This window comes from Phoca vitulina, unplaced genomic scaffold, assembly GCF_004348235.1.
Source record: "Phoca vitulina isolate PV1807 unplaced genomic scaffold, GSC_HSeal_1.0 scaffold11, whole genome shotgun sequence".
Lineage (NCBI taxonomy): Eukaryota > Metazoa > Chordata > Mammalia > Carnivora > Phocidae > Phoca > Phoca vitulina.
Genome location: NW_022589714.1, coordinates 4331657 through 4359387, shown reverse-complemented (window position 1 = coordinate 4359387; position 27731 = coordinate 4331657). Strand labels below are relative to the sequence as shown.

The window sequence follows — 27731 nt, the reverse complement described above, 5'->3', positions numbered from 1 at the left end:
ATAAAAACATTAGAGCTAAGTTTGTTATTACAGGGAGTTCAAACTGATATGAAAGGTTAAATTAATGACATCACAAACATTCAGTTAGATAACAGGTCTAGCTGTTTTGATTGAATCCTGCTTTAGGGAGAAAAAAAGCTGCAATTGCAATGACATTTGGGGAACAAATGGGAAAATCTAAATATGGACTGGATATTAAATTAGGTATTTTAAGTGGAATAATGGTATCAATATAGGAAAACCAACCTTATTCTTAGGAGATGAATCATGTTTATGTTTTTTGAAAGTTAAAAATACATACGTTATGAAACAAATGGCAAAACAGTTTTTCACTTTAAGTGGATCACTGGACTGTTCTTTTAGCTTTTCTATGAATTTTTTTTCCTAATAAAAGAAGATGGTTAAAAGAGGCAAGGGAGGACGATTAGAAAATTCTTGACTTTTACTATAAAGGTTACAGAGCAGAAAAATAGAGTAGTAACTAGAAGAGGGATCACAGGATCAAGAGTTTGTTTTTTTTTTAAGACAGACTTTAGAGCAAACGAGCACAGGGTGGGGCAGAGGGAGAGAGAAACTCTAGTAGACTCCTCGCTGAGCTCAGAGCCTGACTCGGGGCTTGATCTCAAGACCCCAAGATCATGACCTGAGCTGAAGAAACGAAGACACTTAACCAACTGTACCCCCAGGGACCCCTCAAGAGATTTTTTAATGGCATGTTTACTGTGCTTTGGGGAATGATCTAGTAGAAAATGGGTGCAGTATAGAGAAACGCTGTCTTTGAAAGAGACAGGGGCTCCTTACCTAGGGCAAGTGTAGGAGCAGAGAATTGCAGAACCATGTCTAGGAATAGACAAGGGACAGGCTATTAGGTGCTTTAGCAGAATATTTGCTTATTAACACCAGTTACTGTATAATTTTGAAGTAAGGGATTAAAGAAAACCCAAATAAGACAAAGACAATTACTTCCAACCTTGGCTGCTTGGATCACCTAAACAGATTCCAACAGTCCTCCCCTCCCCACAACCTTCTAAAGCAGTCTAAGGGGCTGGAACCTGGGAATCTTTCCTAAAAGCTCTCCAGTTGATATTGCTGATGTAATTAATGTCTCATTTGTTTAACGTTTTCTTTAGAGAGGTTTTTGCCATAGGCCAAAGATAACTTTGATATTCTAAATCTCCAATATCTATTCTTCTCAGATTGCCTATGCCTATTTTTGCTCAAAAATACAAAGAATTATACCTGGTGATATAATCAGGGATTTACCGAACACTATAGCAACCTAAGTATAGCACCATACCGGTATTGCCTTTTACTAAAAGAATGACTGTTAGCACATGTAATTCTGTAACTAGCTATTTGTTAAAAAGCAATTTCAGGGATCTCTGGGAATTCAGAATCCCTAGGTAGCTAATATGATCTTTCTTATCAAGATCAACTATGGTTGGTTTTTGGACTAGAGTATTCAACTACTGGGTCCATCTAATTACAACTAAATCCAAGAAGTTGCCTGTATTTTTTATTTTCTGGCATTACCTCACACAATTACTGAAAATTGGTAAGTAGCTGTAAGTAAGCAAGCTAGGACTTTTTGGTAAGGTAATAAGCAGAAATTTGGCTTTGGAGGAAATTTTATTCTTGATCCAACTTGAATCTAGAATTAAAACAACTGTATTACTTGTGGCTCCATTGAGATTGCCAGTACTGATTTTCCTTTTAGTATATCTTGCCCTCCAAGTTTAAAAACCAGCTCTTTTATAAATTTCAATCTATGTGGAAACTCACACATGCTTACTTAAGAGTGTTGATCATTTGCCCTTACTGGGGTTTAAGAAGGGATAAAATGTATTTCTATTCACTTTATTCCCACTCCTCCATATTCCAACTTACTGCCTGCATTCTCCTACAAATCCCAATATACCAGTGGTTCTTAGCTGGGGACTGTTTCCTTCCTCAGCCCTCAACATTGGCAATATATCTGGAAGTACATTTTTGGTTGTCATAGGTTGGGGGGTGCTACTGGCATCTAGTGGTAGAGGCCAGAGATGCTGCTAAACATCCTGTAATGCACAGTAGGACTCCCACAACAGTGATCTGGCCCAAACTGTCAGTAGTGCTGAGGTTAATTTCTATTAATCCATTAAAACTAGGTAGAATTATCTACCTTATTTATGGCTACCTGCACTATACCAATGTTTCTCAAGCACTTAATGGGCATATGAATTATCTGAGGATCTTGTGAAAGCCCTCAAGCCCTGGCCTTGTTTAAACAAAGAATTGGTGAGGTATAATCACCAAAATTAAAAAGGCAAAAAAAATCCTTTGTTTCTTCTACTAATTAGGTCAATTATAAATATATATGCCCCAGTACATTTATGATTGGTTTAATTAGTAGAAATACGCTAAAAGAATTCAACAAAAGAAATGACTGAAGCATTTTTTGCTCACTTCATTGTAACAAAGGGAATTAAATGTGCTGAATCATGCTTTCATCTATCATCCTTGACAAAAAAAACTTGGATTATACTGCTATCTTGGAGGTAAAAATTCTATAGCTGTTAAAACTGATCTCTTATGTAACATTCTATCATGCAGTCAGTTAAAAGCAATTTGGAATCAGAACTCAGTTTTTGAAAAGAGCACTCATATCTTAGATTATTTGGTATATTAAGGATTTTTAAATCTTACTGGAAAATTAACTTCATTGATTCCTGGAAAATGCTTACATTTAAAACACTGGCTTTATTCAAATACTACCCATCTGTACATTAAAGCAGATTAGAAGTAAATGTTTTATTCTTCCAACTATATTCCAGTACTACAAGGGCAGTAAAACACACACTGGGAAAAAAATGCAGCAATAAACATTTGTTAAAAAGACTGATAGAATAAATAAAAACTACCCCCCCCCCAAAAAAAACTTAAGAAAAAAAAAAATCCTAGAAACCCTTTCTGAAACCCCAAGAAGTCCTGGAATACAGAAATGCCCTCCCTCCTTCACTATTTCACAGGAAGCACTGTAGGCTATTTGCTTAATAATGTCCTGGGATTACATTCTAAATTATTAATAACTGGTTACAGCTTGGTTGTAGTGCACAATTAAAATCACACTAATTTCATCTGAAGTGTCAATTCTACAGTTTTATTTACACAACCAGTGAAGGGCATGTTCTTAGAATACCAGCTTTAATCCTTTTCAAACATATTAATATAAGAAGCCAAATTGTAATGATACAGCAAATGAGGCCACTGGCATTAATACAGGTAGCAAAGGTCCACATCCAGATGGTACTGACATCAGGGAAATTTCCAAAACCAGTTGCTGCCTAAGAGTGGTTGCCACTGACGAAAGCTTGAAATAACCTGTATTCACAGGGGGGTATTGGCATTGCTGCATGTCATAATTAGGACCTCTCGCAACAACTCAACAAGGAACAAGGCAGCCCACAAATGCAGAAAACGTGATTCATGAAACATCTAAAGGGGGAGGAAAAGGAAAATTAGTGCAAAGTCCAGGTCAAAATTCAAAGACATACCAGATCTTCATCCCCAACACTACCCTTAGGTATTTAAGTAACCAAAAGTAAACCTTACTAAAATTTTACTGCCTGTTTCCTCCAGCCTTTTTCTCCATGATTTTCTGTTAAATTCTCTTGAGTGTGTAGATAATTATAATAAATGTCTTCTCTTTAAAAGATGGTTTGCATTCAGTTTAGAGATGAAATACTTACAGCTAGCAGGCTGTTCTCCATATCGTCGCATTATTTGATCATGCGTAAACTTCACAAATGCATCATATTGTTCTATAAATAAAGGTACATATCAATTACATGATCTGCAAAATATACTCTCTAATATAGAGCCAGATAAACTGAAAAATCTAGGATGTACAGTGAAACAATTGTAAGTTGGCCCTTTGAATCAGACACATAACCTCAGTAGTAATAGTAATAATAGTGGCGTTATCAAATGAAAGAGCAGAACTTGGTCAGGAAACCTGCATTTTAGTCCAAATCACATGACCTCATGTATAGGCTGGGAGCTTATTTCTTAACCTATTAAAAATAAAGGGTTTGAAATAAAAAAGTATCTTTCTACTCTGAAAGTTTACTGTAAGTGATCTATGAATGGCAGTTTACTGCACTGAGAGGAAACAGGAAAACAACAAAGTATGTCGAAAAGCATCCACATGTAACCTAATGCGATGTCACAGAAAAAGATGTTACATACTAAGCAAATTCTCTTGCCTATAATAGCACCTTCATTTAACAACTTTAGAATAAAAAAGCTTATACTTAACAATAGCCAGTAGTGTCTGGCTTAAAAATCAGGGGGGAAAAAAAAATCCTAACTAACTGACCATACACAATAAATGTGTCTAGACTGATGGGAAAGTTATCATGAAAGATGTAGTCCAAAAATCCAAAACCAAATTGAGTAGCCAAAGTCAAGTTTTTAGCACAGGAATATCAAAGGAAAAATCTAGTTCACGTTAATACTGTTGGTTAACTAATACAATTTCTTGAGGTCACTAAGGAGGGCCATGAGCTACAAGAAGGTTCATTTCCTTTCTTAAACTGAAATTCAACTGGTTCTTAGAAAACATACTGTATGTAACCAGTGGATAGAAAGGGTAATTTAATTGACATTAAGAACACGTGGGAGGGGCGCCTGGGTGGCTCAGTCGTTAAGCGTCTGCCTTCGGCTCAGGTCAGGATCCCAGCGTCCTGGGATCGAGCCCCGCATCGGGCTCCCTGCTCGGAGGGAAGCCTGCTTCTCCCTCTCCCACTCCCCTGCTTGTGTTCCCTCTCTCGCTGTGTCTCTCTCTGTCAAATAAATAAATAAAATCTTTAAAAAAAAAAAAAAAAAGAACACATGGGAAATAATCATTTCTTACAGTGAGTTTCTGGGAGACTTTAAAATAAGCTCATCTCATACCTGCAAGTTTTGTGTTCAATATTTCTTCATACTCTTCTCGAACTTTCTCTTCACGTTCTTTCAACAAACGTTCACAGATCATCCCAACCTGCCGTAGAGTGAATAAGGGCTGTTCTTTTTTTAATGGTGAGGATGTTGCAGAGGAAGTCCCTATGTATAACATGAACAGAAAAAGCACATGATTTAGAGCCATCATAAAAAGTATCTTCTAACTGAAGATGTTTCATTTGGATCTTTTTCAGTGTTCATATAAAAGCATTTTCTATCAGTAGTCTTAAAACAGGTTTAATCCTATCAGCAGCTTACAACTCTAGAAAAACAGCAAGATGTGTGCGATCCGATTATAAGGTAAAAAGTCTAAAGGTGACTGGAGAAAAGTACAAGATACAAAGTTTTTGTTTTTTTAATTAATGATAACAGCTAGGAGACGGCTTGGTAAAAATAAATATGGAGAATATATTGCTAATATTCAACATTACATTTTATGGTTCCAAGTCCTTAAAGATTATTAGTCGAACAGCCACTTATCATCATCAGCTAGTGATACTTGATATAAAAGATTTCTTCAGAATGCATTCCTCTTGAGGAACTTTGATTTTCCAAAAACATCATTCTTCATTTATTGAAAAGAACATCTGAAATTAATCTTTTGAGAGCTCAGGATTATGACATCATGTATCTATTTTAACACTGCTGCAAATATTTTTATACATACTCAAATACACAGATTTGCTATCAATAGTCCTACTCTGTGTATCTGTCCCTGGTACCCCCAATTCCTCTATTCATTTGCTTTTTGAAACCTGAATGGCAGGGACCAGTTAGTTGTGCTTGTTAGAGCTGTGTCTATCACAAGATAAAGTATACCACCTTTAACTACAACAATGAAGGCTATCTTTACTTTCAAATTCCTAGCTTTGTTAGTTGAGGCTGCCAGTTAGTTGATCTAAGTAAATGACTAAAAGAATGATGATGAACTTAGTTTCCTGCTGATTTAGTATCTAGTCTCTACCCTCATCTCCCCTAATGTTTCACCCGCTTACTCACCTGCCCCCACCCCCAACTGGCAGGATTTTGTCTATTTTATAGATTTTGATTTTTTTTTTTTTTAAAGTAAACTCTACCCCCAACGTGGAGTTCGAGCTCACAACCCTGAGATAAAGAGGTGAATGCTCTATCTACTGAGCCAGCCAGCAGCCCCTGAATGTTTTTCTATTCTGCCAGGTTTTCTTATCCCTGCTGGGAGGGAAGGGAAGGGGGCAGGCAACTTTGGTCACAAGAGAACTATTTTGCTGAGAACTTTACTAAAGATAAGAGCCACTTTTCACCTTTGAGAATCTATCCTAATAGGACAAGTGTGTGAGGGTATATGTACAAGGAAATGCTTTTAATACCAGAAATTCAGTCTGATTATCTTCATTAATGGTTAAATAATTATGGGAAGTCCATAAAATAGCATAGTATTCAACCATGGCAAGGTACATCTATACTTAACAGAGAAATATACATGGTATATTGTTAATATTTTTTTCTTAATGAAGGTTACAAATCATATCACTTATGGGGAAGTCCACTTGAGGGATATTACATCCAGGTGGTCATCTCTGAGTAGTGAGAATCCAGGTAGCAAGTACTTACTCTGTGCCATAGTCTAAGAGATCATGAATTATTTGTATAAATATTTTAAAAACCAAGAGGGAAAAACAGAAGCTTGAGTGATTAAAAACAACTTTGATCACCTTTTCCCATATTAAATATTTCCTTTCACTTATTAAATTTATTATTACCTGGTGAAGCTGGTCCACTGAGGAGAAATGCATGTGGTTGTGCCTCAGAAGTACAACATGGATCTGTCTGTTGGAAACTAGTTTCTAAATGTCTTCTCTTCTGCATGCGTTTATACTCTTGTTTTATGTTGTACAGAATTTGTTCTAGAAAAAAAAATTTTGGCAAGATGAAAACTATGAAGTTTAAAAAAAGGTTGGGTTTCCAACAATTACTTAGTACAATCAATCCACTGAAAATATTCTCTTCAAATAATATCCAGAAAACTGATGTTCTCGAGGAATTTGTTTCAACATTAATGGGAGCACTCATTCGGAACTAGCACATACACCCCACCCGGGATTCAGCTATTCTATAACACCATTTCTTTCTTAGCACTGATTAGCAAAAGATAAATTTAAGTTTTTCGTTCAATGTAAAGATAAGGGAATCTTGTGAACTTCTAGTTCACTTTAATTCACTCAGATTCTTAAAAATCCCAAATTCAAAGGCCACTTATTCATCACACACAACTGTTAAACAGTCTTCTCAAAGACCATAAATAATTAGAAGTGGGGAGCATTATGTATATACAAGCACAAACCAGTGAGAACTGACAGTAAGTAGGTCAACAAAATGACAGAGTGGATGGGAACTAAAAAATTATCACATATGAAATTGGTCATGGCCATTAATATTAAACTCAACAGAACCGGTGACTATTACAGTATTAACAGCAAAAAGTGTTGTTCTGAATCTTCGGGGTAAAAACCCGTGTAAAGTGATTGGTACGTAACGGGTACTCAATAAGAACCACTATACCACAGGGCCATTATCTTCAACCACAACCATCCAAAAGGTAAAATCCTATCAAGCATATCCTTTAGGCAAGTATGGCTCATTTTCTAATTCAAAATAGCTACCATTTAGGCTCTCTAGAAAATCCCTCCTTGAGGTTTCCACTTCCTTTGAAACAGACTTTCTCACCACCACCCTAGCTCCTAGATAAGATTATCCATGTGAAACTACATCCTAAATTTATTAATCCCAATCCAAAGCAAATTAAACAAAAAATTAAGGTGCTAATTATCAGGCAATAAAATGATTTATAAATATAACGGAGTCTAATTTTAGCAATCAATTCTACAATGATGTGTTAATTTAAAACTGAAAACTCGGCTGAAGGCTAAAAATTTACATGAGACTAATCCTTTTTTAAAAAAAATACTGGTGGTTTTCTTAGATATGTACTTAATACTATCTCTTTTCTCACATCATACTATTTACTCTAGTAAGAAGAACTTTTAGGGCTTTTGAAAGATAAGACTAAGGGGACATCAATCAGTCCCTTAAACATTCTAGATTCTGCCAATTTCATTATTTTAACTGAGGGGAAAAAAAGGAAACAAGATGCAAAAAGATATATCCAGTGAAGAAGATTCCATTTATGTAAATTTTGTGGGTAAATAAACCTGTTACATATACAAGAATCTGCAGCTTAAGTACCAAGAATCACACTGGACAGTTGTATAAGGGATACTTTACCTGTAACATTTTTCAGAATCTTAACATTTGTTTATATTAAAAGGGTCATTTTCAGTCCTTTTCCATTTATTTGACATAGTCTATAATTTAAAAATGAAGTTACCAATGTGAAGTAAAATGGCTGTCCATTAAGCACCTTGGTAAAAATGGGTTTCTTCAGATTCATAAGGGGTCCAACAAAACTACTGTAATTTGGGCGCCTGGGTGGCTCAGTTGGTTAAGCGACTGCCTCCATCAAGTCCCACATCAGGCTCCCTGCTTAGCAGGGAGTCTGCTTCTCCCTCTGACCCTCCCCCTTCTTGTGCTCTCTCTTTCTCTCTCAAATAAAATCTAAAAAAAAAAAAAAAAACTACTGCAACTTCCTATAACAGGACAAATACAGATATCCTTTTCTTTTTTTTTTTTTTAAAGATTTTATTTATTTATTCATGAGAGACAGAGAGAGAGGCAGAGGGAGAAGCAGGCTCCCAAGGAGCAGGGAGACCGATGTGGGACTCGATCCCAGAACCTTGGGATCACGACCCGAGCCGAAAGCAGACACTTAACCATCTGAGCCACCCAGGCACCCCAGATATCCTTATTTTTTAATAACAACTCTTTAGTAGCAATGTTCTAAAAGGTTTTAAAAGTAATGATGTTTGGGCGCCTGGGTGGCTCAGTTGGTTAAGCGACTGCCTTCGGCTCAGGTTATGATCCTGGAGTCCCTGGATCGCGTCCCACATCGGGCTCCCTGCTCGGCAGGGAGCCTGCTTCTCCCTGACCCTCCCCGCTCTCATGTGCTCTCTCTCTCTCTCATTCTCTCTGTCTCAAATAAATAAAATCTTTAAAAAAAAATAAAAGTAATGATGTTTTGGTCTCTGACAGCAAGCTTCACTTATTTATCACTTTCCGATCAAAGCCACCACCATTCTGATAAAAAGGGTCATGTACATAAAGCATCCTAAAGTTTATTCACAAGACTTCAAACGTACTAGACTCAGAGTAACTTGACCTTAACATCTCTCGTGAGACTTACTCTTTGATTACCACAACTGTTCAAGATTATGTTAGTCTTCCTTTTATTCACAAAAATCAAAGTGCAACTATGATGTACCAAAATAATAGTTGTAACAAACTCAATTTGTTCATTTGATAGTCTCAAACAAGATCTAGCCTAGGATTACGATGTAGTAAAACTTTAAAATTTCCATACCATCTAATACTTAAAGAGATGACATAACAAGCTAAGGAATTTTTAAGGTATAATTTACAAAATAAACTCATCAATTTAAATGTACAATTTGACGGCTTCTCACAAATGCATACATACAGGTCTTAAAACCATCACAATCATAATAAAGAACTTTATCACCCCAAAAAGTTCCCTCATGCCCCTATTCACCACCCTCACCTTCATTACCACTGCAATATTCATCTTTCATTACGTGAAAAAATTTTTTTGCCTTTGAAAATTTCATATAAATGGAATCATAAAAAGTATAGATTTTTGTGTCTGGTTCTCTCACTCAGCAAAATGCTTTTGAGATTCATACATGATGTTGCATGAATCAGTAAGTCCTTTCTTTATTAAATTAGTACTCCATTGTGTGTGTGTCCACACACACACACCTTATCTTTTAATGGACATTTGGATTGCTTCCAATTTGGGGCTATTATGAATAAGGCTACTATGAATATTCAAGTACAAGTCTAAAGGTGGATAAATTTCATTTCTCTTGGATAAATACTTAGAAGGGGAACTGGATGGCCTGATTATGTGGTAAGTGCATTGCTTTACTTTAAACTGCCAAACCATCTTCCAGAGTAATTGTACCATTTTACATTCCTACCAGCAATATATGAGAGTTCCAGCTGCCCTACATCTTTGCCAACTTGATATTGTCAATTAAAGAGCTGAAGAATTTTTAAAAATATTTATTTTAGAGAACACACGTATACACATATGCACAAGCAGGAGAGGGGTGGGGAGGGCAGAGGGAGAGAATCCTCAAGCACTGTGGGGCTCCATCCCAAGACCCTGAGATCATGACCTGAGCCAAGATCAAGAGTAGGATGCTTAACCAACTGAACCACCCAGGGGCCCCAAAGAACTGAATAATTTTGAATGCTATTGCCTGCAATGCTTTTTTTTACATCTAATATGATGCAACTATGTCATGTAAGCCTCACTCTGCGCATAAATGCTCTAATACTGGTAACGTGTAATCAACAGTGTTATTCAGTGAATAATCCAATTTAACTTGACCAAGGTCTCAGCTAACTGCAAGCCTCAAATTCATTTATCTCAGTTTGGAGAGGTTAACTCAAGAAATTTCCCCAGATTCAATTTTCCACAACTTAACATTCTAAACTCAACCTAGATACCTGGCTGACTGAAGTCACTTCTTATGCCAGCTGGATGAAGGTCTTCTGTTCATCAATAAAGTTCTTATGTCTACTTAGTCTTGAACTACTTAAATCTAGCCATCTATAATCAAACTGGCAAGTGACATTTTATCCCAAGTACATGTAGTATCTGACACTGTGTTGCCAACACAATTTATGCTCCATTAAAGAAAAAGTCAAATGAAGCTTCACATATGTATCAGTTGCACATTCCAGTTTATTTTTTTTATTATGTTAACACCATACATTACATCATTAGTTTTTGATGTAGTGTTCCATGATTCATTGTTTGCGTATAACACCCAGTGCTCCATGCAGAACGTGCCCTCTTTAATACCCATCACCAGGCTAACCCATCCCCCCATCCCCCTCCCCTCTAGAACCCTCAGTTTGTTTTTCAGAGTCCACAGTCTCTCATGGTTCGTCTCCCCCTCCGATTTCTCCCCCTTCATTCTTCCCCCTTTTTTTAAACATATAATGTATTATTTGTTTCAGAGGTACAGATCTGTGATTCATCAGTCTTACACAATTCACAGCGCTCACCATAGCACATACCCTCCCCAATGTCTATCACCCAGCCACCCCATCCCTCCTACCTATTTGGCTTATGTGTATAGACTGAATTTGCAACAGATCACTTACAGCAAAATACAGTTATCATCCTAACAAACTACACCACAAATGGTTGTTATATCCCTTTTCAAAATCCTAAAAACGAGGGCACCTGGGTGGCTCAGATGGTTAAGCGTCTGCCTTCGGCTCAGGTCATGATCCCAGTGTCCTGGGATCGAGTCCCGCATCGGGCTCCCTGCTCCTTGGGAGTCTGCTTCTCCCTCTGCCTCTCTCTCTCTGTCTCTCATGAATAAATAAATAAAATCTAAAAAAAAAAAAAAAATCCTAAAAACGATATCCTCCTTTTACCATAAAATACAGACTTTCTTCCACTGTACTAGGTCTACGTGAAAGTCAGTATCAGGAAATTCTGTGACTAATGGCATTTTCATTGCCAAATAAAGATTGCCAACAAAATTCCACCTTCTTAACAGGTGAGAGATTATCAATGAGTCAGCACTTATTCCTTTGGAATATTTAAAAAAATAAACTGAGCAAAAAAATCTACATAAATGTGAAAAGAAAAAGCCTGGCTTGTGGCAACATTAAGCCTACTCCCAAACTGTTTTACTCTTCTTAGTTGCCACTGATTACTTAAGAAAGCCTGGGCACAATAAGGTCAATACAAACAGAAGAAAGCAGTTGATGGGATTAAGAAATAACAGTTTACACAGGGAAGAGAAACAGCAAAAAGATGGAACTGAACAAAGGGAGGAATACGGAATTAGAAGCAACTACAAATGTCTTTCTAGAGTCAATGAGATGTCTAAAAATCTGTGACATGTGAAGCCAAACTTTTGCTCCAGACCTGCACAGACTTGCCATTTTCCTACTGACATAATTAGTAAATCAAACATAACAGTTCTCATTAACAGTTTTAAGTTTAGGAATGTAAGACATTTTTGTACCCTTACATGCCAATTTCTCTATGGAGTATCTTTGAAAAAATAAAGTGAAAGTTCATCTAAACAGGTAATTCAAACAACGGGATTAAAAATAAAATGGGGACGCCTGGATGGCTCAGTCGGTTAAGTGTCTGCCTTTGGCTCAGATCATGATCCTAGGGTCCTGGGATCAAGTTCCTGCATCGGGCTCCTTGCTCAGCAGGGAGCCTGCTTCTCCCTCTCCCTGCCACTCCCCCTGCTTGTCCTCTCTCTCTCTGACAAATAAATAAAATCTTTAAAAATAATTAATTAATAAATCTTCAAAGTTCGTCAGTTTTAGGCAGGAACACATATGAAATGTAAAACCTACCTGTACACAATTAAGTACAGAAAACCTGCAGTAAGCCATTAAGACCTAAAAATAAGGAACTGCCCCAAATAAAGTAACAAACCAAAATCCAGATTTCTGAACTACGTACTAGACATTGCCATGTCTACTTTATAAATTAAAACATACACAATCAACAGTTGCTATGGAGGCCTATCTTTGTAAATAAATTATTTTCCCAGGATATCTGTCCAGAAACTAACAGTTCTTATGTTCTCCTTGAAGAAATCTTAAGGACAATGTTCTTACTCAGCCAAGAACTTTCTAACTAAAAAGAATGAGTTGATGACATTTTTAATTCACTTTAAAATTACTACTATGTCAAAGAGACCTGGAACCAAATTTTAACACAAGACGGTCAAATTATATCTAAGAGTTTTAACTTCTATTTGGATTAACGTGAATCCTAATAAGCATAATACAGCTGTAAACATTAGGGTATTATCTATAATGCTTCAAAAGCAACTGGCTTAGATTATAAGTTTACAATATATAATATTTTACTGTAAAGAGGCATTCACTTATATCCTACAAGAGGAAGAAAAATCATAATCACAATCAAATTCTATTATTTCACTGGTACTATAATAGCCAACGATTACTTATTTGAAACAAATGACTCAATCTGTTAAAACCCTGCAGGTATAAGTATAAATTTTACAAATTAACTGCACAATGGGAGTCACTGATGCAAGGAGTCCAACAATGCTCATTCAGCAGGAGGTTCCTCCCTGCTATCCAATAATTATTGTTTCATACCTCTATATTTTATATTACACCAGATTCTAAAGGGATATGTTAGCTTTGTTGCTTTTGTTGTTTAGCTCTTTACTATCTGTATCTTCTCTCAAATAGCTTACAATCTAGGAAAACCAAAAAAGCAGTAAACAGGGAAGAGAAAGGGGATATTGAACCATCCAAAATCCAAAACCCAAAATATACATGCTACAGAAAACATCTAATGCCATGGCAAAAAGTCCAGCTTCTATTACAGTTAACCATGGCCATGAAAACAAGGTAAGGTCCAGAAGGACAGAGAACTGACTCCTTGAGGACTCTAGGCATCATGATCAAGCTGAAGAACAAACCCATCTCCTACAAGTACTTATTAAAAGCAACACACACACACACACACACACACACACACACACACACACACACACACGGTAAGCTATAACTTACCTGGAAACCAGAGTTGCAAACTGATGATACACAGGATAAACTGAGCCCAAAGACATATCTGGCCTGAAAAGCTTCTTCTTAAAAAGAAGTGTGAATTTATGCCAACATTTAAAAAGTTCATGATTTTAATTAAAAGTCAGATTTCTGGCTACTGTTAAGAGAGGAAAACCGGACTATGTACAAAATTCAGCTGAAGAGTGGCTGCTACCTTTCAGGCAGAAATTCTCAAATGCTTCTAACACTTTAATGCATCCAACACCACCCAGGGATTTTGTTAAAATGTAGACTGTGAGGGATGGAGCCTGGAATTCTGCACTTCTACTGTGTTTCCAGGTGATGCTGCAGATCAGAAAGCAAGGCTGGAATTCACTAATTCCCATGTAGTTCACTTCACTCATTTATATTACTTGCCTGGGAACTATGGGCATTTATATTTCTATCCCCCCTTAAAATAATAACTCCCCTACTGTGGCAATTAAAAAGTGAAGTGGTTGGTTTATTTATTATTGGACATTCTGGGAAATAGAGGGGAGAAAAAAAGCAGTAACAGACTATTTCAAGTACAAAAATATTTGCCATCCGAACCTGCATGGCTTTTGTAGTTCAAAATTAGACATGCCCCTCTCTAGCAGGAAAATATTCTATAAATCAATTTAAACTTGACTGTAAATCAAATTAAACTTATTCATTACAGGAAACATATTGATTCATTTTTCCTAAAACATCTTCCTTAAAATATGAAATTCATGTTATGTGACTGACCGTGAACAAATGCATTTACTTTTCTATTACATCTGCTTTAAAAAAGCAATTAAGACTATCTTTCATACCAGAAGGCAGTGTTTGGAAGTCCAAAGACATCTTTTGTTTATCCCATATATTTTGTAAATTAGCTGTGAATATTTAAAATTCACATTTCACAAAAATCCTGATTTCTGGGGGAGGAATGGCTTCTGGGAAGATAAAACAATAAAAGGTCCAAACTCACCATGACCAGAATTGAGAGGAGTGATCTGAACTAAATAAATAGAGCTTCATCTGTAAGTGAAAAATAGTCAGGAGCATGCATGTGATTGCTTATGGAGCTATTAAGCTAGAGGAGTGCAGCTGAATCTAGAACCTAAGGAACTCCTAAGTTTAATGGCCAGATGAAAACAGCAACCAGAAGTGGAAGAAAAGTGTTGTCACAGAAGGAAAAAAGTTATTTCAAAAAGAAGTGAGTGGGAGAACAGTATAAATGCTGTAAGAAAGGTCAAACAAAATGAGGATTGATTATAAGCCACAGAAATCACTGGTGACTTGACAAGAGCTATTTGAAAACTCTCTGAATTTGTTTTTCAAGTGGAAGAATCTGGATGACTGCTGGAGAAAAACGAGGATGTTTTGTTATTTTATAATGGAAGTCTTGACAATATTTAAAGCCAAAAGCAAAGGTCCAGTTGAAAGAGAAAAATAATCAAGAGGGTAAGGTTCCCTCGGAGAAGGGGAATTCTTCTTTCACTGTGTAAAGTGCTTTAATTATCTCATTTAAACTTCCTCAGTAATATTAAAAGGAAAACAGAATAGGCACAAATATTGGTGGTGTTGGTACTGGGAAAAATGAAGAAGCTGCCATTAGATGGCTCTTATTTGATCTGTGAAGTAGAAGGCATGGTTATTCACTGAAATGGCAGGACTGCTGGACAGTATAAAAAGTCCCATTTGAGGCTGCCCCACTGTGACTCTCTAGCACTTAGGGACAGGAAATGCTCTTAATCCTCACAACCATCCTAAGAGGCAGATATTACTATCATCATGTGCATTATTTTATAGATGAAGAAAATGTGGCTTTGCTTCAATGTCTTCTGAAAGGTCATACAGCTGGAACAAAGCAGAGCCAAGCCTGACGTCAGGGCTTAAGCTCAGCATCTACTGCCCTCCCCAGTATTATATTACTACAGTACCTAGCTGGTATTCCACAAGTACCTAAATTACAATAAACCACAAGGAGGAAAGCTAATTTTTAAAACCCAGGATGTCAATTACTACTATGTATTATTGATACTTCATACCCTGAAACTTCAAACTCTGTTAAGATAATAGTGACCAAAGCAGTGCATAATTCTCATCTACCCAGAGCCCTAAAACTGTGATCATTGGCGAGAATAATTATTTCAAAGTCTTCATGTCACATTCAAGTATTTATATAAGGGATACTTCAACATCTCTAAACTGCCTCCTCTTAGGACAGGCATCTTTATCTAACCAGAAATGTTTTACTGATATTTTAAAAGGGAGAATTATTCTAAATTGGTAGGTCAGCATTGCCACACATATAGGACTGATTACAACAGTGCCAGCCTCCGATAATGTACCATTTCACCTTGGACCAAGGATGGTTGTTACAGTGAACATCAGGTTCCCCTGTTCTGTCACATCAACCTAAAACTTCCTGTACTTTTAGCCAATTATACCACTTAGAAGAGTTTTTCTTTCAGAGAATTGTATTTTAGTAACAGGAACAAGGCAATTCTCTAGAAAAATTAAAAGGCAAAGTTTAGGAACAATAATGTTTGAAAAACTGGCTTTCTGCAATTTTTCAAATTCCACTCTACATTTTTTTTTAAAAAGATTTAGTTATTTATTTTAGCAGAGGGTTGGGGGGGTGGGTAAGGGGCAGGAGAGGGAGAGGGATCTCAAGCACTGAGCCAGGCAGGCAGCGGGGACGGGACTTAATCTCACGACCCTGAGATCAGGACCTGAGACAAAACCAAGAGTCAGACACTTAACCAACTGTGCTACCCAGGCACCCCTCCTCTCTACATCCTATTTTTCAATTGCTAGATCAGTTCAACAGTACTATTTTTTTTTTTAAAGAAACAAAACAAAATCAACTCTTCTGGGTCCCCCCCCCCCCCCCCCCCCCCCCAACCTTTAGTTTGCTTTTTGGAGGGAGGTTTCTAACATTAATGGAAATGAAAATGAATGCTAAAGTCAGAATATACATCATATACTAAGACAATTTCAGAAACAGCCAATAAACAAGCTTCAATTCTCACCTTAAAAAAAAAAGAATCACTTTAAGGTTTCAAAGTAGTAATAGTGTGATTTAATCAGTAAATCAATTTCAATACTTACACTGCCAAAGGTGGATATACTTAGGTAGATGAATGTCCACAAGGAATTAAAATAGATAATACTGATAAAACATAAAGATTACAGTATCTTTATTCAAGTTTAGCTAGCTAATAAAGTATCCACAGTGGTGGTTCTATCCGTCCCTTGAGAGACTGTCTCTTTGCTTAACCAGTATCTGGAACTCAAATGAGGTTCATAAAAGCGTGAACAAGTGACTTCTAAAGTAAATATTTAGATTTTTAATAATGTTGAGAAAAACCAGGTACATGAATAGACCTAGAAACTAAAAATTAAGTCAAACCCAAAAGATGTATTAATGGAAAGATTATAATTTTAGTAATCAAAATGTTGCAAAGCACTACTTCATTTCAGGATGATCTGCCTATGACATTTAACAAAAACTAATGACTTAATGATTTTTAAAGGGAGGAGGAAAGTAAGTTATAACCCCCAAGACAAACTACAAGCATATTATGAGCTGTCTTTCTAATGCTGGAAGGTTAAAAACCACTACCAACAAAAAAAAACCCTACCATCACAAAGATGACACAATCTGGCAAACTGCAAAATTCTAATCAGAAGGCCCCAAATAGGGGTGCCTGGGTGGCTCAGTCGTTAAGCGTCTGCCTTCGGCTCAGGTCATGGTCCCAGGGTCCTGGGATCGAGCCACACACGGGGCTCCCTGCTCCGCGGGAAGCATGCTTCTCCTTCTCCCACTCCCCCTGCTTGTGTTACCTCTCTTGCTGTGTTCTCTGTCAAATAAATAAAATCTTAAAAAAAAAAAAAAAGGCCCAAAATAAATACCAGAAAAAGTATTATTCAGTCTTAAAACTAATTGCTGCATTTCTTATTACTACTCATTTGTTTGAGTCACAATCTTTTCTTTAAAACATGCTGTCACATATTGTGGCTATATTGTCATAAAACAATGCAAAAAGAAAAACTGGTACAGAAGAAGGGGTAGAAAGGAAATTACTTTTTTTTTTTTTTAACTTCAGCATCTCTTAAGAACCTTGGGAAATGCCAAGGCTTGATTAATTCAACAAATAAATTTAATATCTTAAAACTTTGTGATAAGACATTAAGAGGGAAGGTATGGCAGATAAGAATACCTCTGGGGTTACTTTCAAACTACGCAAGTCCCATATAACCCACCATAACCCCTCAAAATCAGGGGGCAATTCCTGTTAAGAGTCTTTGCTACAAGACTGATATTGGTAGATCACATTTCCCAGATGTGTTTAGAAAGCTGAGAAACACATTGGTAAGCTGAGCAATAAAATTAAAGATGAATCTCTTGAACTACATTCATTTGTTAAACACTTCTTTACCATCTGCAGATGCCACACTGGTTCATATAGGCTTGAACAAGTATTCCACCCTTCACACTTTTTCAAAGGCAAGAAATTCGCTGTGGTTTCACATATGCATAGAGAACATCTGTGAGTCAACAATACTAGCACAGTGTTAATGCAAAGACTGCGGGGACCACAACTTGCTGGTTAATTAGTTATAGGTATTTAAAAAGACCAGAACCCCAACACTTTTATCTAGTTTCATGAACCACCTATCCAAGAGGTCCAAACTTAACCCATGTTATCATTCTGTATTCTTTAAGTGGAGGGAGAATCAAGAGTTTGTTTTCAATTAGAAAAAATACGCAAATACTGGGCACTTCCACTGAATCTTTTATTCACAACCTTTTAAAACAGAAGTGATTTTCTACCATTGTGTCTTCCTGGGTCCATCAAACACTTAGTAAAAGATCTGACTATTTACACAGTGTATTTTTTTTTTCCTGTAAAGCCATTCAAGAACTAAAGAAATTATTTCACATCTCAGATTATTTCTGTGGCAACCATGGTAACTATTAGCATCTATAACTAAAGAAGGGCTAACCGCTTCCTGACCTAGCCATGTTTACCATATGTGTTTCTGTGCTCAAGTTAGGCTTTATTTTTCTACTTTCAAAACAGAATAGCTCAGTAATGAATACAACTGTGCTCTGCTTTTAAAGGTCATGAACTCACACGATTCTTAAATGCATAATCCATAGAAATATGAAATAACTACAGTTACATACAGTCCTAAGTAAAATATCAGGTTTAAAATTTGAAGTACAAAGACCATTAAAAACAGTCTATTTGCCAAATCCACTGAGAAACTAGAAGCAATTTAACAGCTGTCTAAATAACCACAAAATATTAAAAACACTTCTGGCTCAATATAAATGACATCTGAAGTGAAATGCTGCCTCCTCCAACAGACATCTCATTTGTTTGCCTAGAACCGTTTATACTTCATTTAAGCCAGCTGGTGTCTCCGTTTGCAGGCATGCATCAATGTCTACTGAACAATCTAAGTTCCTGTAAACCCTTCCCCATTCACAAGCTGCAATTTCCATTTTTAATGGCAAGTTTCCAGCAAATACAATGAGTTCTTACAAAGGAATTTAACTCTTCATCCAACTGAATTGCTAAGGCAGACTGGAGCAATGGTAACAAGACCTAAACAATGTGTATAAAAGTGCCTAGAAAACTCCCAAAGCGTTGACATCCACAAGAGGATCTCTTCACCAAACCTCTCATTCGGTACACAATTATGAAAAATAATGTGATTGATTTGACTGACACAGTGTCTTGTTATATGATATCTCAGTTTTATTAAAATAATTTTGTTCTTGGGAATGTTATGACAATTTTTGGCTAAGAGATGATAATATTCTGAGATGTTTCAAAACCCAATGGAGAAGTATACAGAACACTCTGAATCTGTTTTCAACTAACTTACCAGGGTGAGTACTGATGCAGCTACTGGCAGAAGTATTCATTTTCCCAACCAGTCTACCCACCCTCCCCCATTCACTTTTCCTTTTTCATATCCTGGGTATTATAAACCTTACTGCTAACATCCTAGAGCTGGGGTGGACACACTTTTTCTGTAAAGGATCAGACAGTAAATACTTGAGCTTTGGGAAAATACAGTCTCTGTCACAAATACTAGCTTTGCAGTTGTAGCCTGCAATGGACCATACTTTAAGGGAAAAAAAAAAAAAGAATGAGCATGGCTGTGTTCCAATAAAACTTTTTTTTTGCCAGCCCTTTCCTTTTTCCTGGCTTTAAGCTGCAACAGTTTGAAAAATACAGATTTAAATTATTTAAATAGTCATCAAGTCAAACTTTGGAATCACCTTCCTGGGATGACTAAAATAAACTAGGGGTTCAGTCCAAGTTCCTGAAACTAGTAAAGCCACAACGTGATTTCACCGACAGGTCAAAACACACTATGTAAGTATCCAGAAAAGAACGATGATAAAACAATACATTATATGCATGCTCTGAAAAAATTTCACTTCAATACTCTAGTTCTAAATTGTTTAAATTATACTTGAATTCACAGAAATGAAAGGAAAACAAAGTTTCCACAGAGTCCCAGTCAATCTCAGCTTTGTAAATCACCTTCCATTTCCAACCCTAGCTACTTATTTCAGCCAAAGATATACAGATATTCACTCTTGTAAAGTTTGAGAATTACCACTGTTAAAACAAAAATCTAAAAATTAAGTGCTTGGAAAAATTATTTCCAAGATTGGGGACAAGAAAAGTGAAAAGGTCTTTGATACCTGCACAACACTGCAGCTCCCATTATGACAACATTACTACAAAACCACACAGGAGCCTGCCCAACCTGGCCATCTAAAAACAAAGCCAAATTAAATTACATGTAGAATATTATTCAAAATTACAGTAAAAAAGATAAATTTTACAATTCAAAACTTAAGCAATTTCAACGGCTTTTCAACTTTTTCTGTTAATATTCAAGTCAGCTGAAAAAACTAAATTCTCTTTTAGCAGACTCAAAATTATTAATTAGGGTGTGATTTTAAGAGTTCAGGATATGATCAAACTTCCAGAGTAGATGTCAAAAACACCCTGAAGAAGAGAAGATAGCAATATTTTGTAAAACGTGAATGTGAAACATCAGGCTTAAACAATTTCAGTAACTCCAGTCATTTTACTAAATTTTTGTCCATTCAACTGCAATTTGAGACAGTGTGGAGCCAACTGCATTAACCAATGCTACACATGCATCAATGAAACGACAAATTTGTAAAGGATCACAATTCTTTCTGAATAAGTTCCCTTTAAAGTGAAAACAAGTATTATAGCTCCTGGCTGGTTTACCATATATGCTCAAGACTATTGCAGCATTGAGATATACTTTAACTCCCAAACCTAACATTGTATTAATTCACCAGCTCCACTGAAATTTATGGCTAGTTAGCCAGGGCTATTTTTAAGTGGCCTTATTTGTTGTTAAATACAGATTCCTAGGTATCATTTCAATTTTCAAATGATACCATTTGACTAAAAAGACAAACTCTAAAAATAATGTTAATCACCAGCACATTCTTAACACTGATTGTTTCTTTTTTAATGCAAAGCCTAACAGCAAATCAGTGAATGCCTTTACATACAAGGAAGTTTAGGTATAGTTACTAAATAAAATTATCTGAGAATTCCTCTGAAAACCCGCTACAACTCTAAAACAGTATATCCTTAAGTGAGGTCAAATACTTAGTAGCAGAAATGGTAGCCTAGGCATTTGAGGGTGTCCCTAAAAATCTGAGGAAGGATATTTAAAAACCTGACTTGAACAAAACAATTCCAAATGGAAGTTACCAAATATAGAGGTATATATTGCTCACAGTTTTTTAAAAGTTAATAACAAAACACTTAAACTATGAAAAGGCTTTGTCTGCAGATGGTATTATTACCAAAGGCTCAAATATGAAACCTTTGCATGCTATACACACAAAAGAGATTTACACTACCAGTCCACAAAAGCCTATCCTAGGACTGTGCCAGGGGCACACAAGGATTTTCAAAGTACAGAAAAAACTGGGCATACACATGCAGTACAAAGCAGCCAAAAGGCATTTGCCCATAGTCACTTTCAGGAAATGTTTCAAGATGAAAAGCAAAGACAGTCTTAAGTCCCTTAGAATCTTAGGTTGATTTCTTTATTATTCTTAAGGCCTAAGCTGTTCTCCCCCAACATACTCTGTTGAGGAGAAATAGCGCACCTCCAACTAAAAGCAACTACTCAGGCCCAATTTTCAATACAATTCGCTTTTCATTAAAAGTTCAAGTTTCTCAGGGTCTAGACGTATAGGATGATCATATTACAGTACTCGGGAAGAGCATTTTCTTTGTTGTTGACCCTGCTAGGGAAACAGGTCTTGACTCAGCCAAAGTGGCGTTCTTGTGGGTGATTAATGACAGGCCTAGATCTCGCCCCAGTGACATCCACCCCACCCCCCACCCCCTCTGTACTAAAATCAGCCATGTCTGAACTGGAGGAGGGGCTGCCGCCTCGCCTCAAACCACCCAGTCCCACAGTTAATAGCTGCAACCAATCGATTCAGGGAGACAGACATCGAGATTCGGGTGAAATGTTACCCTTCTCTCGCCTAAATTTATGAATATCACCCTCTCTGATCATTTCCGCTGGGGCTCTCCAGACTACGGAAACACTCAATTCCAGTCATTCAGCCCAAAGAAAAGGATCTTCCTCTTCCCCACAATACCCGGCAAGACACAGCCCCTACCCTCCCCACCTCCCGACTCCCCCACCCCCTTGACATCAGGCCATTTCTATTGTGTCGCCGAGGCTGGAGGACCTAACTGAAAGAAATGTGGTCGCTCTACTACTTTGCTAAGGAGGAGGACCAGTCCGGCACCCCCACCCCTGGGGCCGCGTTCCGCGTCCCGGGACCCCCGTTCTCTAGCCCACCCCGGCGGCTGCGGGGCCGAGTCCCACCTGTGGTGAGGCGGGAGGAGACGTCGCCAAAGGGGGACGGCTCCATTCGGAGATACTTCTGCGGCGAGGCGGCGGCAGCCGAGAAGGAGGCGGCGGTGGCGGCGGCCGCCGACGACGGAGAGGCAGCAGCCGAGGTGGGCGCCGACAATGGCGCACATCGCCTCCGCTTCGGGGACGCCGGGCTCAGCAGCGGGTCGAAATCCAGAGTCCTTTTCAGAGTGGCTCCGCACGCCATGGCCGGGGCAGCCGAGGACCGGGCTCGGGTGGGGTCGGGGAAGGGTGACGGGAGGGGAGGGTGAGGGAAGTGGGGGAGAGCGGGGACTCGAGGAGAACCTAACCGACAGGCTCAAGAGCAGAAAGGCGGGTGGTGGAGCGCCAGGGAGGAGATAAGAGCCGCCGCCGCCGCTGCCTCCGCGGCAGGGGCAGTGGCCCGGCCGGCCCGAGCGAGAGCGGGAGGGGCGGTGGCGGCCGCTCACGACAGCCGCGTCAGGGGGGCTCTTCCGCCTCCTCAGGCACAGCTCCCCCGGGAGAGGCTCCGGCCGCCCCCGCCGTCCGTTCGAGCTTTGCGCCGCGCCTGAGGCGCTCCTGCGCTGAGACCGGTTCCCTTCGGAAGTCGATACCAGCCCCGTGAGGTATGAGGCTGGAACGCGGCTACTAATACGCCCGAGTAAGGTCAGAAGCTTGAGAGTGGCGGTCGATGCGGAGAGATTGCTAGGTGGCGGCGGCAGCAGGAGCTCAAGCGGTCACGTCCAGCCGCTTCCCCCTCTACTGTACGACTATTCCACCCGCCGCCGGCCCCAATATGGCGTCAATAACAACGCCGCCGATTCAAATTCTGCGGCCTCAGGGCGCGTGCGCACAGGGGTGGACACGCCCCCGTAGGCGCATTCTGGGAGTTGTAGTTTTTCACTGTGGAAGGGAATCGGCGTGAAAAGCGATTGAGGAGGAGTCACGAAAACTACGACTCCCGTCATTCAAGGCGCGCCATTCCGAGTTCCGGGTTGGAATTTAAATCCCCTACACAGCTTGAGTGTAAAAGGAACTAAGCAAGAGAAAAAAGAAGAGGCTGTGAGTGGGAGAGAGGGAAGCCAGCCGATGCAGAAAACAGGCTTAAAAGACCTTTAAAATTCAGGACATAGTTGTCCTGATACCATTCCCACAGTGATTTAACAAATGGGAAATAGAAAACTTAGCCAACCTAACAGTCCAAGTCAGATTAATTTCGGTAATAAGAGTGCTAAAAACAAAACCTGTCATAATGAGGGGCTAGGAAATAAGATTATGGAACCTATTTAGGACTGCAAGGGAGAACAGTAATAGTATCAGATTACAGGATCCTTGAATGAACTGGATGCTTTGCCCTTCCCAGGTAGCTTCTTGCATTCATTTATTAAATTCTGCAAAACCAGCTTTATCCTGCAGATGAATAGATTTGAAAGATGTACAGAACCAAATTGTTTCGCTTTGGATAAAAAGCGAGTGATAGCAGAAATTGTATTATCTGTTGAATATTGTAGTATAGTATATCTTGTGAACTGTAAAAATTAAATAAAAAAACCGTTAATGAAATGTCTAGGAGAGTAGATAATGAACCCATTTTATAAGCAAAAAATTTTTTGTAAAAGTTGTACTGTTATTCAGGTACCTAAAATAAAAATCAAATACAGCATTAATAATGTAAAAAATTGTCACCAATCTTTTGCCCACGGAAACTATCATCAGTCCAATACAAAACTAGTTATCTGTATGAATGCCATATTATCAAATGATTATGGATATCACATACAGGCTTCCAGTGCTTATTTATTCCTGTCATTTATTCAGTAACTAAAAGATCTTTTATACCATTTTGTCTATTATTCCTATCATTTTTGACAGTTTAATATATTCCTGTTTTATTGAATTGTTCAACACCTTAAAGATAGCAGTCCTAATCATATTGTGTCAACGACTAAGCTACGTTAATTTTATTTTAAGATATATTGTTTGGGAAATATTTTTTGAAAATGATCAGCATTTAATGAAACAACAGCTTATCTCTGACACCTAATAGGTAAATTTTTGCTAAATTCTAAACACCATGAAACAAAATTTATGATATGAAATTAACAGAATATACATATTTTATGTAAATGAGTAGGAAAAGATAGATTAAGCTGTGGAAAGCAAATAACAAAGCATTTATATTTCTGATAAATATTTTATGAAATTAAGATTTTACCTTGAGTTATAGAACTTACATTGAAAAGGGACTGTTAGGAATTGAACTTTGTCTTTTCAAAATTCATATGTTCTAATCCCAGGTATCTCCCAATGTGTCCATATTTGGAAAGAGGGTAATTTCAGACATAACTAGTTAAGATGAGGCCATACTGGAGTAGGGCAGGCCCCTACTATAACTGGCACCCTAATAAAAAGGGGAAATTTGGAAACAGGCAGAACACCATGTGAACCTGAAGATGCGTCTATGAACCAAAGAAAGCCAAAGATTGCCAGCAAATCACCAGAAGCTAGGAGAGAAGCATGGAACAGATTCTTTCTCACAGTCCACAGAAGGAACCAATACTGCAGATTCCTCGGTCTCAGAGTTCTAGCCTCCTGAACTGAGACAATACATTTCTGCTGTTCAAGCTGTCTGCTCTGTGGTACTTGGCAACAGCAGCCCTAGGAAACCTATAATACAGGGGGTTGTGGTTATCATTTGTGTTACCCTGCACTGCCCAGAAAATGAGGAGTTTAATGTAAAGGTGGTAGGGGATATCTGGTAAACTTGACATTGTAGTCCTAATAGCTGCCCATGCAATCACCACTGCACAGCATATCTGCAAAGGGCTCTCTGTTACTATTAAACAGTGGCAGGCCTGGGGCAGCCTCCTCTACTACCAGTGACTAAGGAGCCTGTTCAGAAGCTAAGAGAAACAAGGGAACTCTTCCCTATTCACTTCTGTGTCTTTGCTTAGGCTCTCTGCTCCACACTTTTTGCCTGACAACTTAGGCTTTAAGACTCAACCCAGGCATTAACTCCTATAGTAAGTCTCCCTCCCTCCCCCCCACTCCCAACACTTCAAGGCTGAATTAGTTTTATAGCTTCACAGAGAGACAGATACCGATCTTCGTATCTTCATCATTACTCTCACCACATTGCAATATAATTCTCTGTTCATGAAACTGCTTCTCCCACCACTGTGTTAGTTCCTTGCCAAGAGTATAGTAACTTGCACACTTCAACAGATACCTATTGAATGTTTCTTCAATAAACATTTTTTAATCACCCTATTCTCCCAGTAGCCTACATTATCCTTGTCTCTTAAGATAGATGTCCACTAAAATGTAGCAGCCCCTTCAGGGTAGAAAAAAGGGGTTGAAGACAAAAAAACTTTAAAAAATTTCTTAGGCTAAAATTAAAAATAAAAACAATACTTGAAAACCCTTAAGTCTTAACTTGGTTTAGAAGTAAATATGTATTTTGTTGATCAAGAGGAAAAGAAAACTATATTTAACACATTAATAAGTTGAATCAGGTCACATGAATCTAAATATATAGTACAGCTAATGGTTCCAGCGACCTACACAGACCAAAATTGCTCTTGTTGTGACTAAAAGTCCTCTAACAAATCTCAAAGGCTTGAAATAATTAGAATAGTTTTGCGACAGTCTAGAAAGTATTTCCTGATTTTCACAATCTCAGAAGCCTCTGAAGAAAAACTGTTTTACCAAGATGCTGGTCTCTGCTTGGTATTGGACTTTTCTAGCACCTCCCAAAATATTCCCCAGGATCTGATTCTGATGAGTCATTCTTTGACTAAAGCCAGTAAATGTAGACATAGCTGGATGACATAAAATATCATCATCCTGAGCCTGAAGATCTTTTTTATACCATAAATCATTTTCAAACAATTTTTCTGTTGTCAAATAAAGATAAATGCAAATATGTAAGGTGTGGAGAGGTGTTTGCTGACTTTGCATGCTGAGTTTGAGTAATCGTAGGCTCAGCTTTAGGAATAGCAGTTCTAATTCAGGAGTCACTTCAAATCTATATTCAGAACAAGCATTGCCGACAGCAAAAAAAAAAAAAAAAATTGTTTAATCATTGTGTAAATGAGTGCAGTAGGGAAGAACAGACATTGTAATTCCTTCTACATAAGGTTTTGCAGGCTGCCCGGAACCTCTTCTAAGAACCGTATTTGGAATACATATTAGAATACATGTTTTTCCATTGTACATATGGCTAATATCACTTTGGTTTCATTATTTTGGATGTGGCCATTATTTTGAGTTGATTGGATAGTCCTAGAGTAATCAAAACCATATATCTGTGAGCGATTTCAAGAGGTCACCTAGACTAGTCCCCAGCTCCAAGGCATGATTAACTGTAAAATCCTCGAGCCAAATCAGTATCTATTTCACTCTTCCTAGAGATTTTCAGGATCAACATCCAAAATCTTGCGGTTAAAATGCAACTGCAAATTCTCTTATATCTAGCTTTAACCTCTTCTCCATCGGAGGCTGATTTCTAATTGTATAGTGCTCTATAAAGAACAACGCACTCCAGGAAATAAGTCATGATTCACTTATCCTGAGAGACTTTCAAAGAAACCACAGCATAGTCTCTGAGCAGTCAAAATAAGTTTTTATGAAGTTCTTATTTTAAAATGTGCATGCTTTTCTCAAGTATGTACCATCAAGTACCTGTATCCTTACTCAGAAACCATTTACTCTTACTTTATAGAAAACACAATCATGCTTGGGGATCTTATTTCCCAGCCCAGCCCAATTAGAAGAACCAAGTAGAAGAGGGAAAAGGAAATTGAAGATGCTATACAGCAACTACAACAAGCAATGCAATCATTGTATAGCAAAGAAAGGGACTGTACAAAGTTAACTGCAAAATTAGGAAAGCACAACAGCCCTGAGCTACTGAAATATCAGGACAATCAGTCCAACTGCACCTGAGGCTTCACTGTATTACTACAGCACCATATAATTAGGGTAGGGATGCCAGATTTAACATAAAAATATAAGATGCCCAGTTAAATTTGAATTTAAGATAAACAAGTCATTCCTTGTTTATGACTTGTTAGTACAAGTATGTCCCA

At 37.9% G+C, this 27731-nt stretch overlaps 1 protein-coding gene across 1 annotated transcript; it reads right to left on the bottom strand.

Moving 5' to 3' along the window:
* Positions 1–603: 603 nt before the first annotated feature.
* On the bottom strand, positions 604–23452 carry AKIRIN2 (akirin 2). Its single transcript, XM_032409307.1, has 5 exons — positions 22636–23452; positions 6723–6866; positions 4936–5085; positions 3729–3800; positions 604–3474 (listed from the first exon to the last, which is right to left on the bottom strand). The coding sequence occupies exons 1-5, from the start codon at positions 22868–22870 to the stop codon at positions 3464–3466; spliced, it is 612 nt and encodes a 203-aa protein (XP_032265198.1). The 5' UTR covers positions 22871–23452; the 3' UTR covers positions 604–3463.
* Between the last annotated feature and the right edge of the window lie 4279 nt (positions 23453–27731).

Bases quoted from the DNA above. Each gene is read 5' to 3' on its own strand.
- AKIRIN2 (XM_032409307.1), bottom strand. From the start codon at position 22,870: ATGGCGTGCGGAGCCACTCTGAAAAGGACTCTGGATTTCGACCCGCTG. The intron at 6,867-22,635 runs GTGGGACTCGGC...TTTTTTTTCTAG, and splicing joins CTCCTCCCGCCTCACCACAG to AACAAATTCTGTACAACATA. The intron at 3,801-4,935 runs GTATGAGATGAG...CTTTATTTATAG, and splicing joins ATTGAACACAAAACTTGCAG to AACAATATGATGCATTTGTG.